This window comes from Phlebotomus papatasi, chromosome 2, assembly GCF_024763615.1.
Source record: "Phlebotomus papatasi isolate M1 chromosome 2, Ppap_2.1, whole genome shotgun sequence".
In the NCBI taxonomy this organism is placed as follows: domain Eukaryota; kingdom Metazoa; phylum Arthropoda; class Insecta; order Diptera; family Psychodidae; genus Phlebotomus; species Phlebotomus papatasi.
The window spans coordinates 68,286,531-68,303,921 of record NC_077223.1 but is presented as its reverse complement, the minus strand read 5'-3'; the positions used below and the strand labels follow the sequence as shown (position 1 = coordinate 68,303,921).

General features: G+C 31.4%; 1 protein-coding gene across 37 annotated transcripts in view; it reads left to right on the top strand.

Annotated features, from left to right (window-relative positions):
* Window positions 1-8,093, top strand: part of LOC129803988 (myocyte-specific enhancer factor 2) — a 105,396-nt gene extending 97,303 nt beyond the window's left edge. For 6 of the 37 annotated variants that reach the window (XM_055850919.1, XM_055850923.1, XM_055850920.1 and 3 more), the window contains exons 7-10: window positions 2,227-2,357; window positions 2,446-2,639; window positions 2,855-3,141; window positions 6,747-7,366. In XM_055850919.1, coding sequence (XP_055706894.1) covers window positions 2,227-2,357; window positions 2,446-2,639; window positions 2,855-3,141; window positions 6,747-6,901 — 767 coding nt within the window. In that variant the 3' untranslated portion in view covers window positions 6,902-7,366. Of the gene's footprint in view, window positions 1-2,226; window positions 2,358-2,415; window positions 2,640-2,812; window positions 3,142-6,746; window positions 7,367-7,733 lie in introns of those variants that run through there. The other 31 variants (XM_055850910.1, XM_055850918.1, XM_055850911.1 and 28 more) reach the window with 7 other exon arrangements.
* The last annotated feature ends 9,298 nt before the right edge of the window (window positions 8,094-17,391 follow it).

The window sequence follows — 17,391 nt, the reverse complement described above, 5'->3', positions numbered from 1 at the left end:
TTGTTAATCAAATATTGGAATAAAAATCCATAATTTTAATCAAATTATTTTTAGTGTCCAATTTTATCCTCAAAGTGTCCAAAATAAGAAACTGGTTAAAATTATGAGCCTTTCCCCTAATTTTGTCTCTCTTAGGATTTTAACCACGTTTATAGAATCACGCAAATACATCCAAGAAACAAAGAAAAGTTTTTTTTTTTTATAAATGCGAAAACGCATCTAAAAACTAGGGTAAATGTCCTAATTCAAAACCATTTCCAGACGCTTTAACTTTGACAGAAGATTCAACGCATTAAATTCATATTTTTTCTGAAGGGTATCACATAAATTTGCTCCTTGACTCTTCTAGAATGTGACTGTTTAGTGAAAATTCTTTAGATATAATTTTAAAACTTCTTAAATACAAGAAAAATGTGCGAGTGTAAAATGCTTCTATTGGAAACACATTAATCCAAATGGAGACAAGGGAAAGTTTCTAATTGGAGACAAACAGTGTAAGTGAAACCGCGACGAAAGGCTTCCAAAACATTGTTGAGTTGCTCTTGTGTGCAGGATTTGTTCTTATTCCTAGTTTTTTTTTCTCCTTTCTCATCTAAAACAATAAGAAAATCTCTCCAAAAAAATCATATTTCAGAGGTTTTCTATTGAAGCATTTGCAGACACTTTAGAAAAACCCTTTTTGTTCCCGAAATAGGTAATTATTTCATTTGAAAACTTCACGTACCGTTAACAATAAAGATAAGCACTTAATTTAACTAAAATTATCCAGTAATGTGACATTAAATGTTAAACAAAAGGAATAAACAATAGTCACCTTATTGTGTTTTTCATTGGAAAACATGGTCGATCGATGAAAAATTCGATGGTGAAAAGGTAGACTTTTAATTATTCTGAGAAATTAACAAATTAAAATTTGTGAATATGAATGGATTTTTGCTTTGTTTGGAGCAAAATTAACTAATTAATGAAACTATGGTATAGAAAATATATAAATATAATAATTTAGTACTGTATTTATCATGAAAATAATGACGTTTCCATTTGGAATAGAGAAAAATTTCCATTTGGAACAGGTTTTGAATTAGCTTAATTTACCCTACTTAAGTTTTTATAGATTCAAGGAAACATTCTAAAAACACAGCAACGTTTTTTATAAATGCAGAAATGCATCTAATGACCTTTACACACTAATAGAAATTTCTTTAAAAATGCGTTTTTTTAATGAAAATTTCCTCTATCCTTGTAGGCAGAAACTTCTGAATTTTTTAAAGAAGGCAATTTTTGACGAAAATTGCTCTTAGTGTGTAGACACCATAAGAAATACAAAAGCGTTTCTAGACTTCAAGTAACATATTCTTATAACACAGTAACTTTTCTAGAAACCAGAAAATTATTCAAGAACACATAAAATAAACATTTTTATATAAATGCAGAAACGCATCGAAGAAAAACGTTTCTAGACTCAAGGAAACACTCAAGGAATCACGAATTAAGTTTCTATAATCGCAGAAATGTATCCAAAAAAAACGAGAAACTTTGCTTGAATCGCGGAAGCTCATCCAAGAAATACGACACGTTTCTGGATTCACAGAAATGTATCCTACAAATGCAGAAACATTTCTAGAAACTTCAAAAACCTTTTGAAAGAAACATAGAAATATTCTAGAATTGTATATTCGTTAAATTCATTACTTCAGAAAAATTAATGAATAGAAAAAGCGCCATTTGGTATGATTTTTCTCTTATGACCTACCTCTCGTATCAAGGAGGGAATTTTGTAAACGAATTTTAATTAAATCCCTCTGTGTTTTTTTTGCTTTTATAATTTTTAAATGATATTTGTAATAATTCATTTTCCGTTATTGAATTATTTGAACGAGAAATACATATTGCAATAGTATTAAGATAGTTTAAAAAAAAAAGACCTTGCAAAAATGATTTCCAGCTTGTTTCTTATCACATGATCTATTAGATAACAAAAAGAAGCGTCAAAACAATCGAACTATTTTTCCACAATTTCTTATTTATCGGCGCAATGGCGCAATTTAATTTTAACCGGTCGGTGTTTAAGTGGGAGGAGTACCGAATGTGATAAAATTGTTGAAATGTCTAGACAAAAGGGAATCACGTATTTTCTCTTAACAAATTGTGTTCCTACTAAAATGTGTGTTAAAGAGGAATCGTGCAGATGAAGGATTATTGTTGGATATTGTATGTCTTTTGCAGCTTCCCACCATTTGTCTCATAAGCAACATTCACCAGGACCAAATAGATCCAACTCAAATTTGCGCGTTGTGATTCCCTCACCGCTCACGCCCAATCACATGTCGGCCCCGGATGACGTGAGTTATGCCGAAGTGAGTGAATCTTTCTTCCACACGTAGTGAATTGGTTGTTCTTGTAAATAATTTGTAGAATGCGCCATATCTTGTTCTTCTATCACAGCACAACCGACAGCCCTCCTCGACGCTCAATACACCCGTCGTGGCACTCCAGACACCCATACCCGGACTCTCGGGCTACCCCACGCTGAGTTCTTTCGGCGCCCAAGACTTCTCGATGACGTCCTCAGATGTTGGCATGTCACTATCCACGTGGAATACCAGTCACCAGAATCTGGGAACGGTTCAGCATACGAGGTTCGTCGCAAAAAAAAAAAAGTTTTGCACGTGGACAAATTTGACAAAGCTAACATGAAAATTTTCGGAAACTCTTTCCTCCCATTTTTTTTTTGTTTTATAATTCTAATCTAACTGAAAAGACTTTTCTTTTAGAGATACTTCTATGGGACCATTTTCTTTTCTGTTTCTAGAGCATTTCACAAGAATCTCAATGGAAATGTCTTCTCTTGCAGTGGACTTCCCCATCTAGCCATATCTAACAGCACCCCGCCGCCCTCAACATCACCCTTGTCAATTAAGGTGAAATCCGAACCTGTATCACCGCCACGGGAGCATCATCCGCATGGTGGAAGTGGACTTGTTGGGGGACAGAATACCATCTCTGTGACGACAATGAGTGGAGCATCGGCGGCCGCTGTGACGTCTGTGACGTCCAATTTAGCGGCCCTTGGACACCAGCAGCAACATCTCATCCTCACGTCGCGACCCAACTCAACGGGCCATCTCACGCCGACGCCAGGTTAGTTGGAATTCTTTAAACACTTTCTAGGGATATCCCTGATGATTCAATGTCAATGTTATTGTGAAAATTCCCGGATGAAAATAGCTATAAAATAATAGCTCTGAAAATAAGATTCCAAAACAAAGTATCAACGATTTTTTTTTTTTGATATGGCTGAATAATCTTGGATCCTATTGATAAACATTTCACTGCTGTAATTCCAGAGTGAGAGTAGTAATTCCTATATATAATTCCATTAGCCAAAATTACTAATGCCAAAATCCAGAAAACCCTACATTTCAAACGCCAAAAATTCCGAAAATCCAAAATCTTGAAAGCTAAGATCCCGAACACCAAAATCTCGAATGCAAAATCCTGAAAGCGTCAAAATCCCGAAAACCAAGATTCTTCAAAACCAAAATTTCGAAAGTCAAAATCTCCAAAGAGCTAAAATTCCGAATGCCAAAATCCCAATTCTCAAAATTCCGAAATGGCCAAAATCTCCGGTTTGCGGAAACTTTGTTTTTTTTCTATTTTGTTTTTCCCAGTTTGTCTTTGGAATCTTTGTCTTCGGTAATTTTTGTTTTTTTGCAAACTTTGTCTTTGGAAATCTTGTCTTTCATATATATTTTAAACAGGTAATATTTTATTAAATAAAATAATGATATTACAATGGTGTTTTTTGAAGTTTTTAGTTTGGTCCTTCAGGGCAAAGCGAAATTTTTTGTGTTTTGGGAAATTTTTAGTTTCGTCCTTTGGGCCAAAGGGAAATTTTCTGTGTTTTGGGAAGTTATCAATATCGTTTGTCGGGGCAAAAGGAAATTTTCTATTTTTTGGAGGTTTTTAGTTTCGTCCTTCAGGGCAAAGGGCAATTTTCTGTATTTTGGGAAGGTACCAGTATGGCCTGTCGGGGCAAAGGGAAATTTTCTGTGTTTTGGAAAATTTTTATTTTCGCCATTTTGGGCAAAGGGAAATTTTCTGTGTTTTGAGAAATTTTTATTTTCGTCATTTTGGGCAAAGGGAAATTTTCTGAGAAAAGTGAAATTTTCTGAGAAAAGTGAAATTTTTGGAAAGTTATAAAACATACTTGTGCAAAATGTATGACAGACAAAATTTCCGATAATTGTGCAAAATGTATGAAAGACAAGATTTCCAAAAAACAAAAATTACCGAAGACAAAGATTCCAAAGTCAAACTGAGAAAAATAAAAGTGTAAAAAACAAAATGGAAAAAACGAAGATTCCCGATCCCAAAATCTCCAAAGACCAAAATCCCTAAGGGCCGAAATCCTGGACGCCAAATTTCCCGAAAAGCCAAAATACCCAACGACAAGATCCCAAATGCTTAATCCCATAAAATCAAAATCCCGAAGCCAACATGCCGTTCGCCAAAATTCTTAAAAGTCAAAATTCAGAAAGCCAAATCCGAAAAGGGCCTAATTCCCGAAAAGCTAAATTCTTGAAAAATCAATATTCCGAACACCAAAATCCCAAACACCAAAATCCTGAAAGTATGAAAATCTCGAAAATGCAAGATCTCAAACGTCAAAATGCCAAAAGCTAAAATCCTGTTTGCTACAATCTCAAAATTCAAAATACCTAACTCCAAGTTTCGAAAAGCCAAAATCCCGAACCCAGCAACGAAAATTCCCTGTTTGAACATCGTTCAGCAAACGCGTTCGGAACAGGGTTCTGTCCAATGTAAATCTTTACGGGCTGGGAAAAAGCGAACGCGGTTGAAGCAATAGTTCTCTTTGATGGCCACCACTTTCTGAACATTTGGGAGGCCGCCACCGTCGCGACAGGTGGAACAGGGAACTCTTTCGTTGCTGGGAAGTGGCCAAAATTTTGAGCGCCAAAACCTCGAGAAACCAAAATTCTAAACGTCAAAATCTTGAACACAAAAATCCCGAAAAGCTGAAATTCAGAATTCTTAAACATTTCATAGCTACTCCCACAATTGCACTCGTTTTAGCAGGAGGCAAAAGAACATTTTCTAATATTTTGGAAAATTATTCAACTCATTTATTTTTGCGAAAACGCATACATAAAAACAATGAAACTTTACTTAAACCCGCAGATACGCAAATATAGAAACGTTTCTAAAATTGCAGAAACACATTCTCAAAGCACAGTAAGCTTTCTAAAAGCATAAAAAAGGATAAAAAAAAGTAATATTTTTTTATAAATGCAGAAACCCATCCAAGAAATACTGAAGTTTATCTATAGACTCTAGGAAACATATTCTTAAAGTACATCAACGTTTCTAGAAACACGGAAATACATTAAAGAAGACTAAAAGAAACATTTTTATAAATGCGGAATTTTTTCCATAAAATTTTGTCTCTCTTAAGATTTTAATCATTTGGGATTTTGGCCTTCGGTATCTTCGTGATTTTATGGCTCTTCAGAATTTAGTCTATTTGGAATTTCGATCCATTCGGGATTTTGAGCAGCTAAAAGGACAATCATCCATATTTAAAAAAAAATGTATGAAACTTTTCTTTTAAACGTTATTATAAGTCATATGGTCCAGTAAAAGCGGTCATATCAGTTCCTGCGTATTTTAATTCAATTAATTTATTCACCTGCGTTCTTTCACAGGGTTTTTATTCATTTTTGGATATATTTTAGAGATTACCCAGGCGGACATCTTGTCCATATACGAAAATCCTGTTCAATCATTCCTAATAACGATTTTTCAAGGTCAAATGTTAAAATGACACTAGAGAGCGCATTTATCAAGCGAATGAGGTCATGTTTGAGGTCATTTTAAAGGTCTTGGAATTTCCAACAAAACTGAGCCGGTTCCAATTGGTTTTGAACCGGTATTGGACCGGTTCATAACCGATAACCAATTTTTATGCGAAAATTAATTCTATTACTTTTAAAACTGTTTTGAGGGATCTTTTGACTGATTTATGAATCAGTTCAAATCGATTAAAAACCGGTAATAAACCGGTTATTTACCGATAAGCAATTTTTGTTCGAATATAATTTTTATTACTCTTCAAACTATTTTGTGGAACCTATTGAGTGATTTATGAATCGATTCAAATCGGTTGAGTACCGGTTAACGGTAAATGATGGGAAAGTACTTTTGAGGTGTAGCATATAAGTCACGAGTTCGGGCATTGCGCAAATCGGTTGAAAATAGACCCTCCAAAGTAGTTAAACCTTGACTTTTGAAAATTTGATATCTACCATTAAAACGTATTCGAAAATGAAAGAAATCGTAGGAGCCGTTTTCGAAATAAACCAAAAAACAAGGTTTTGGAGAAAGGGGAGAGACAAAAAGACTGTCCTAGATAATATTGATTTATGGAGGGGTCATCGAAGATCCCAAGTCGATATCTCTTACCGTTTGGCCTCTAGCCGTGTCACAAATTGGGAAAAGTAGATTATATACCTGCTGTGAAAAAATACAAAGTCTTTAAATGGATAATTGTCCCTGTATTGAATCTGAAGCCTGTATAAACGTTTCTCAGTTAATAATCACGTCTGCACATGCCGTAAATAGTCGTTCTGTACCTAATATAAGGCCCAAGAAGTTGTTAATATTGTGGGAAGGGTCATCAAATGTCCAGCTATTCAACTGTCTGTTATGCCTGTCTGGGATTTCAGGAACAGTAACACCAACAAATGCCCCCTCCCCAGTGTCTGACCTCCGTCACAGTGCGGGCGGCAGTGGGAGTGGAATGTCGTCACATCTGCCAGACTACGATGCACCCACAAATGCCCACAAGCGCCCCCGAATATCGGAGGGCTGGACAACATAGCCGGCGGATGTGGACAATTGCATGAACTACTACATCACCGGAGGAAGGCACGAAGGAAATTTTCCGAATTGCGGAAATAGCGTCATTGTTCTAAAGTGAGTTTTTTCTCTTAAGTTTCTTTTCTTACATATTTTTTTTTTCTTTGAAACAACGTTGAGTCACTTTGCAAATTGTTTGAGACAATTTATTTGAGAGAAAAGAAATATCTGTGTCATATTAGAAGGTAATATTTGGGAGAAGGAGCACTTTATTTGACAAAGTGATTTCTTTTTTTTTATAAATTGAAGAAAATTTCAACAAGTCAAATGTACGGATAATGTGCAATACAATTTAATGAAAATGAGAAAAAAAATATCAGTAGGTTTATATTTGTAAAACAATGAGAAAACACAGTCATTTTAAAGAAAACTTCTCATTTAGTAAAAAAAAACAAAAACAGTGGAGGTTAAGGTCCTTGAAGGAAAATGCACACATTCTTAAATCACCGGAAAAATGGGAAGTAAAAAAAAACTACAGATATTATCACAATTCTATAAAGAGAAAATTAGGAAAAGTGCCATGAAAAATTTAGATGATGAGAAATATATATAAAAAAGGAGCTATTTAGAGTGTCATAGAATATTTTTAAAATGAACAAAAAAAATATATATTGAAGAGAAATATGAATATCAAGTCCGCCCTTTAGTCACTGGTAAATAAGAATAAATAAAAAAGAAGAGAACAATTGTAGAAAACACACGACACTGTATAACAAATCGAATTACCAGATTTTTTAAAAAGTTTAGGAAGAAAGTGGGTAATTTTGTTTTTTTTTTTTAATTTTGATTTTCAGATTATGAAGCTCTTAATACTCCGAGCCGTTAAAGTACATTTTTTAAACTATAAAACAATTTCTAATATTTGTGTAAATATCGAGTGAAAGACACTTTGCCCCCGTGTAAAATCATTCAAAATGATTTTAACAAGAAAACAAAAAGAGGAAGTTTTCTTTCCATTCTCGTGCAATGTACTTATTTTGAAGTTTTTTTTTGTAATATTTTGCAATTTTTTTTTATACTTTTCTCCAAATGTGAAGAAATTAACCAAAATATTTTGCACGCAGAATAGTTTTTTTTTTTATTTAGATGAAAAATGCATGAAAGATTGTAAAGAGTGTTTTAACACTAAAAAAAAAAAGAGTCGAAAAAATACTAGGAACATGAAGAGAATTATTTTTAATGGGTAAATACGATGGATTTTTATGTAAGGGACTTTAAAATATTTATTTATTTTTTAAATAAAACAAAATTTAAAAAAAAATCAAGGATTGAATAAATTTCAAATTTGGCGTAGTAATCCTTTTTTATTTATTTATTTTTAAATATTTTTTTTTTACAATTTCATTAACCTTTCAAATAAGTTTTTAGTAGATTGAACTCTTTTGACAAGTCGGCCATGATCATTTAGCTGAGATTTTTTACGAGCTTTCGAAATAAATTCATATTTATCTTTTTATGGTTAAGCTCTGACTCAACTTTACTCCCGAAATATTTAAATATATTTCAAAAATTTGAAAAAAAAATCTGAAAATCGGTTCCAAATAATTGCAAAACATATGTGAAAATTTTAATTGCAAAATGAATTTATGAGTAACTTTGCTTTTTTATTTAAAATATCTGCACTGGAATTTTAAATCAGTTTGGTATTCTAAGGGTACTGTGCCAAATTTCGACCAGTTTGCAATATCGTTCACTGCTTTAGTTTCTCAAAGTTCCATGAATTTTTAGTTTTTGCATACTCTAGAGATTATACAATGATAAAAAAGAAACAAAAAAATGTCGCTTCTACGAACGAAATGATGTGAAAAAGACTTTGAAAGAATTCCGGAAGTGCAAGGAACTATGAGAATCAGGGTGGACGAAATATTACCCAAAGCTACGTCTATATTTTTATTCAAAAAAAGACGATGAACTATCTACGAGGTTCCAAGCAACACTCCTTAAAAAGAACTAACAAAGAAATTCAATTCTTATTTAAAAATATTACTTTTCAAACTTAAGAATTTGGTTCTTGAGTGCAACTATGCCGAAATTTGGTACAGCTACATGGTTTTTAGCTTCGGGTTTTACGGTGCCAAAAATCATACTTAAAATGCCAGAATAGTCCAAACCTTCTTCGTTATTTTTTTTTTTTGTCGAGAATAGGGCAAACATTGGAAAGTCGAACAGCACGAAATGTCGGACAAATTTTATTTTCGACAGTTCCCTTTAAACTTGATACAAAATCTTTCCGTACAGAAGTAGGGTAAATGTCCTAATTCAAAACCATTTCCAGACGCTTTAACTTTGACAGGAGATTCAACACATTAAGTTCATATTTTTTTCTGAAGAGAATTACATAAATTTGCTCCTTGACTCTTCTAGAATGTTACTGTTTAGTGAAAATTCTTTAGATATAATTTGAAAACTTCTTAAATACAAGAAAAATACGGGAGTGTAAAATGCTTCTATTGGAAACAAATTAATCCAAATGGAAACAAGGGAAATTTTCTAATTGGAGACAAACAGTGTAAGTGAAACCGCAACGAAAGGCTTCCAAAACCCTGTTGAGTTGCGTTTGAACGTAGGATTTGTTCTTATTCCTGGTATTTTCTCCTTTCTCATCTAAAACAATAAGAAAATCTCTCCAAAAAATCATATTTCCGTGGTTTCCTATTGAAGCATTTGCAGACACTTCAGAAAAACCCTTTTTGTTCACGAAATAGGTAATTATTTCATTTGAAAACTTCACGTACTGTTAACAATAAAGATTAGCACTTAATTTAACTAAAATTAGCCAGAAATATTACATAAATGTTTTAAAAAAAAACGAATAAACAACAGTCACCACATTGTGTTTTTCATTGAAAAACATGGTCGATCGATGAAAAATTCGATGGTGAAAAGGTACACTTTTAATTATTCTGAGAAATTAACAAATTAAAATTTGTGAATATGAATTTATTTTCGCTTCATTTGGAGCAAAATTAACTAAATAATGAAACTGAGGTATAGAAAATATATAAATATAGCAATTAAATACTATATTTATCATGAAAACAATGACGTTTCCATTTGGAGTAGTGAAAAGTTTCCATTTGGAGCAGGTTTTGAATTAGCTTGATTTACCCTACCCTAGGTCTTGAAAAATTCGAAAATTTATTTGAGCATCCAAAAACGAGACTTTCTTACTTCTTTTAATACTTTTGCAAGGTGGCGGAAGTTACATCCTGTTCGAATTGCTCAAGGGTCGAAATGTGACGGTCATCACAGACAGAACGACGACGCTTAGGGGGAGGCTTTGAACTTTCGCACACAAAAATGATGTTCAAGTTCATTGATTTTTTCTGACTACCATGCAAACCGTATGGATTCTCCAACTATGCCAAAAAAATGTCTTACTTATAAGGTTCATAATCCCACCAAACAAAATCCCAGGAAATCCTTAGATTTTCCTCCAGAGGAAAATGAAAATTTAATGGCGATTTGTCCGATAGATGAATCAAGTTTCTATTATCGCACACGATTCACGCCATCATTGAACACCCCATTTTCACCGTAAATTTTGCACCGGACACTAAAAGTTGCACATCATTGTTTAAAGGGAACTCTAATTTACTTGATTAAACCATTTTTATAAGGAATAAAACATTTTAATATCACTTTTTTGGAACTTTTCTGAGAGATGTTTTATTGACATTAAAAACCATTTTTTTGCTTGATTCTACGAGAATTTCACTCCGGAAACGGTTAAATCTGATGAATACTTTCTTGAAAAGTCCAAATATCACCAAATTTACACGAATCAATAAGTTTTTAAAGCTAAAAATTGACTAAAACTCAGCAAGCGAGAATACCACACAAGATTCCACCATTCCTCCACGGAGCCGGATATGCACAAAAACGTTTGAATGCGCATCATTGAAGATTTCTCTGTTCCTGCAGCTGCAGGAATCGGGATTTAGCACAGATATTGAGCTTCAGCAGGTGAACAAGCTAAAATTTTCACAAAACATCTTCTTACGGACAATTTCTTTTCTTTGTCATGCAAAACAACACAATAGTGAGGTTATGTCAAAGATTGTCAAAAAGCAGTTGTAAACTGTATGAGCTTATTGCAGATGTGATTCTTTCATTGCACATTCAGTTTGTGCAAGCTTGAAAAATATTTTTATATCAAAGAAATCCAAAATTGCTTAATAATTACTCAACTGCAACCTATTTGAGTCAAATTACTTCTTGTTTATCAACTTTACGATTTTTAAGTTTTCCTTTTTAGTGGTGGATCAAATCGGTAGATTACAATAGATGTGAATATGAGGGATCGCATCTAAAATGAAGTTTCTTGGAAAATGTGAGAGAAGCCATGTCTTCTATGTGCGATCGATGAATCTGAGTCAAGTTTGTGAATTTTGTTCCACCCACAAAAAGTGCCTGTTCAGCCTAAAAGATTTTTACTTAAATCTGATTCCTAATAACCCTTCTACCCTCTGTGATAGTAGTTTTTCAGAAAAGTGATATTAATTCTGCACAATCGTATGAAATATTGCACAGCAAAATTACAGTTTTGGACCTGTTTTTAATTTTTGTTTCCTAAAACTAGGGGAAAAGGATTAGACTCCCAATTTTTTCAGGAAAGGTGTGATTTAAGACTAGCTACTAAAATATATAGCCATCAGTGAAAGTTATAAAGTAATACCGGAGAAATTCGAAGTGTCCGATGGTAGCGTATGTGCGAAACATCAAAGCCTCCCCCTACTGTTCTTGCCTCAGTATTTAATATAATAATAATAAATAAACATTTATTCATGCCCCAAGCAAAGCATTTTACAATTAAGGGACTATACAAAAATCACTTCATAATCACTGAGTAACTCTTTTGCGAGCTCTTTAGCGCAATATTTCATAAATTTTCCTTACCATGTTCGAAAATTTAGTATGAAAATTCGAAATTGAATTTCAATTCTTCGAACATCGAGGACTCTTTGTGAAAATAGAGTGCCATTTACCTTTCATTCAAGACATTATTGGAGAATCAAAATCTACTTCTGTTTGGGCTAAATCAATTTAAATAATCTTCAAAGTATTCTAAAATTGCACAATTACTAAATTTGTGCAATATCAATTAAATTCGAACTTCTTAATTGGTTTGTCGGATATTCTACGATGTCCGACTTTGTAAGTTTTATCTTATTTCATAATTTTCGTGCATTAAATCTTTGTTGATTTTGTTTTTGAAATTGGCTGTTCAATCTGTTGCAACTCATATTGTACAGGGTACGACTTCGATATGATTGATACCTACCGCTTAGATTAAGCCTGTTTGGACGGGGAAATCAAGCAATCAAGTCAGTATCTCTAAGTCAAGTATCCGTTTGAAATTACTCATTTGCACGTCCATGAATTAAAAACTCTGTTAGACTTTGTTGTTGATCAACTTATAGGACCAGAAATTGGTGAATACTAGTGATAATTGACCTCACAAACGAAATAGAACTCTGGTATCTTGAGGATCAGGATCCAGGAGGGGAATTCTGTAACGCTCTGGCAATGCCATATGACAAATTGGGTTCGAATCTTAGGAGAGATTTTTCGAAAATGCGATTCTGTAACCGTGACATTTCCATTTCAGCTCACATGGCATTATCAGAAGTCACATATTTGAGATTTCTGGCAATTCAAATGACAATGAATTTTGTTAAACAAATCAACCAAAACGTAATGTATTTTCATAAAATCATCAAGTAAAGGGATTTTATTTAAAAAATCAATGAATTGCATTTTCGAACTCATATGATTTGACAAAAAAAAGCTCGATTGGCATTGTCAGGTTTCGAACACACGCGTCATAATGCCACGAAAATTACAGAAATGCCCTTTCAGGTTATTTAGGGTTGCCATTGAGCCCATGAGGGTTGCCACATATCTTCGGATTCGACACGAATTTTAAAGAGCTAGAAATCTATTTTTTTTTACTTGTTGAAATATCGTGTTTATCATAGAATTAAGCTATAGGCAAAACCTTTGATTTGGAGCAGCTTTAAAAATGGTTTTTTTCTCTTGTTTTCAAAAGGAATTGAGACTTAAATTGCCAATTTCAAAGCTGTCCATAGAGCTTTTTTATTCTAATTTGAAATGGACCTTTACCTAATAATGATATAATTTATCTCTACAAACCAATTCCGAAACTAAATTGCAATATGACAAGGTTCAGTTTCTATTAAAAAATAGAGGGGAAATCCCTACTTCAAAGGTGTCCAACTTCCCCCTATCCTTTTTATCAAGGACCGCTAAAATGTTACTTTTGGTAAGTGTCTTAGCTAAATGTGAAAATTTTTCTACCTAAATCATTTGAAGAACAATGTTTTTATCTTTTAAAATCTTATTCAAAAAAAAACCTTTAAAAAAGGGGTTTTGTAAGTTATTATTTTTTTAAATTATTATTTTTTTTCTGTTGAAAAGTATCTTCACATAAAAATTCATGCCCAACCATTAAAATCCTTCGATTTTCTATGGATTTATTTTATATTTTTTACAAATACCATAAAATTGAGTGAAGAATATAAAAGAATTTCTAAATAGTCTGGACTTTCTGAAATAAAACTGTTTTAGAAAGTAATATTAAAAAGAAAAACAGAATATATATTAGTCCCTTTATAAAATAGTAAAAAAGGAAAAAAAACAGAAAAGAAACAAACATATTTTCTATTTGATAGCTAAAGTTATTAAGTTTTTAAGTAAAATATTTTACTATTTATACAGCATAAATTGAAAAAGAAAGAAAAATTGATATCTATTTACATTTTTATTGATAATGAGTTTTTTTTTGTAGTAAGAGTGGGTTGATTAAAAGAAAAAGGAGTATAAACTGGTCACAAATGTGAGAAAAATATTTTTTCTTTAGTTTTTAAGAGCATATTTTTTAGTGTTTTTAATGATAATTTCTTTTTGAGATACTCATGGAGTTAGACGTGTGCCATTTTATATTATTAAAAGAAAAAACAGAGATAGGACGGTAAAAGAACTATTTTTAAAATATTCTGAAAAAAAATCTTGGATTTTCGCAGGATAATAAAATCTTTTTGAATTTTTTTGAGAGGGGAAGACCTTCAAAAAAATTGAAAAGATAAAGATAAATAAAAAGATTTTCTTGTTCCGCGGACTCAGTAGAACTTCCAAGGATATTCTTTTGGTTTTTACCCATTCAAAAAAATGAAGAATAAAAGATAAAACCACAACTTTTAGAATTAGAAATAAAAGATACAGATGAGATTTCACTTCAAGCGTGAAGTGAGTAAAGTTTATATTTAAAAAAATGAGAAGATATATTGTAAACTATTAATATTACTAGTAATATAGTGAAAAAAATAACGTTTTAGGTAGAAATTGTTTAGAAAGTCATCTTTTGACCATTGATTAATGAATAGAAATGGTATTGAAGAAGTCGTAAAACGTGGATATATGAGAGAAAAAAAAATATTAGACACACAATGTATATTTTCTGATAAATGATATTATAGTGGCAAGTTAGTGATTGGAACAAGATTTAATGAAGAAAAAAAAAGATCCCGCGCGATTTTTTAGGAACATTTAAAAATATAGTTAAAGGATGAAAAATTATTGATAATAATGTTACAAGATACACAAATTCACGACATTATTTCACACTCAATCAGATAAAGTCTTATGATTAATCAAGTGTTTTCCTCTTTTACCATTTAATTTTTTTTCATTATTTTTCTTTTTTGAAAATCTTCTGCAAAGAATATTTAAAAAAGAAAAAAGAAATAAATATAGAGAATGTGAAAATAAAAATTTAGATAAGGATTAAATGAATAAAACAAAACCATGGCTGGTCATTATATTAAAAAAAAACTAAAAAAAATATTTGTAAATACAAAAAATAAAAAAAAAATTAGTCATATCCATTTAAATGAGAAAATGATAGTGAGTACAAGACAAAGAAAAATCCAGCTGATAAATCCTATTGATAAAAAGAGGAATAACAAGTCATCCGTAAATAGAAAATATTTTACTAAAGAAAATTACAAAGAAAAAAAAAAGTAAATGTGTGAAGCATGTAAAAAAAAACTATTTTTTATCCAGAAACAAAACACTCTCAGATGCACTATTCAATCGAATATTTGTCCAATAGATTCCACACAAAATACAACAACAACAAAAAAGATGAAAGCGATTGAAACCAATCCCAAAAATTAGTTCTTTGTGAAGAAGAAAAAAAAAAGAGAAAAAATATAATCTGAATTTATCGTAACTGTTGATGGTAATTATAAAAAAAAAATGAAAAAAATGTTAACTGTTTCTCGTAAAATGTTGCACGTTTCATCCACGAAGAAGCCAATTAACTCTTGAAAGATTTAGATAATTTTTCAACACTTTGAGATAATAAAAAGAGAGATTTTTCTTTTTTTTTTGGTGTGATGGTGTGATTTTTTTTTTAAATTTTTTTCTTCTCATATATTGTACTCTTATATTTTCTACAATTATAATAATTTTTCTAGCTGTAAATTCCTATGTTAATCCACAGAGAGAAAAAAAAACATAAAACAATTTCTTTCACAGAAAGGAATTGTTAATGAAAAGAATAAAATATGATTTAGTTTTCAATTTCAACTTTGGTTTTTTTTTATTTAACTGTTTTATTTATTTACTAAAAAGAATTATAATGGGGTAAGCACAATTACTAACATGTTATACGTAAAATACCGTTCCCAGTAACATTTTCTTACCTGATGAAAAAATTAACATAAGGAAAATGTATTTTTTACGTAATTAAAATTACTTTCAACACACGTAACTTTGCTAACGTAAATCTTACATTACTATCACGTAATGTTATTGACTGTTATTGAATTTATTATTGCTCGAATACAAATTGAGACCAGTTAGATAACGCAGGGGAAAATAGCCTGCCATTGAATGCGGCAGCCTTTGAATGTTTCATTTTTTTCTTATTTCTCAAAGCAAAAATTCTATTTTATTATAGAATAGAATTTTTGCTTTAGGAATTAAGAAAAAATTGATATGTTCAAAGGTGAGTCATTTTTCTCTGTAATAATTTTTACCAATTTTTACAGTGCAACTCTAATAGGGTGGTGTCACCACTTCTCGCCAGTGACCCACTTCTCGCCACTTTTAGTTAAATCGAAGAAAAATCATTTAATATGAGTAATAAAAAGGATATCAGGAAGAAAAACCAACGCTGAATATATTTTTTAATAATATTGTCCAAAATAATTGAGTTTGGGCCTTTTCAAGTAGGTGGCGAGAAGTGGTTATTTTTGAATTTTTAATAAAAATATATTTTTTTTTAATAATCCAGCGTTAAATTGAGGGGCTATTAGTTTGATATACAGTGCTGTCTCTATATGCACAGTTTGGGTACTTTTTTTGACAGTTCTCTCTCTGAATATGCACAACTTTTTTTGAAATTCCCAACGGTTTTTTTCTTTCTTTTAATAAATTATAATTTTTTTATTGTTCTAGAATTTCTCGTGTTATTTTAAATATAATATGAGACAGAAAAAATAAAATTAAGAAAATTCAAAAACAAGAAAAATTAGTTACCAAAAAAATTATTTTCTTTATTACTTTGTCAAAATGTAAACAAATTGATTTTGAATGCAACCGACACAAAAGCTGTGCATATAGAGAGACAGCACTGTATCTATAAACAACATCTACACTGAGAGAAATCCGAAAAAGTTAAAATAATATTCCGGAAATGTTAATTTTACCCTGCAGTGTTGATCCGAAATCGGTGTGAATATTATGCTTTTTAGGTGTATTAAGGGTTAAAGTTACCCTTTTTCATGTTAAATTTACCTTAAAAAAGGTGTAAAATTAACATTAAAAAATGTTGATATATTTTACACCTAAAAAGTGTTAAAGTTATGGAGAAAAAAAGTTAATCGCACCCCCTTTTTTCTCGGTGTAAGTAACTTTGTGTCAAATTTAAGTTAATTTATAATAACACTGAGAAAAAACGAGGGTGCGATTAACTTTTTTTACACATAACTTTAACACCTTTTAGGTGTAGAAATATATCAACATTTTTAATGCTAATTTTACACCTTTTTAAAAGTAAAATTACCATGAAAAAGGGTAACTTTAACCCCTAATACACTTAAAAAGCATAATATTTACACCGATTTCGGATCAACACTGCAGGGCGAAAATAACATTTCCGGAATGTTATTTTAACTTTTTCGGATTTCTCTCAGTGAAGGGTTTAAAAATTATAATTAAATTAATTTCAGTTTTTCCTAAAAGTGGCGATAAGTTGTTACTCCAAGCTGGGGTCAAGTCGAAATAAAATTAAAAGAATTTAAACTCCAGGGTAAGACATTAAATTTTTAAACTACTTTTGTCGACTAAGAACCTGAGACGTTTTTTTTATAGGAAACTGCAGAAATATAAGAACCTAAGAAGTTGACACAATTTTATTGGTAC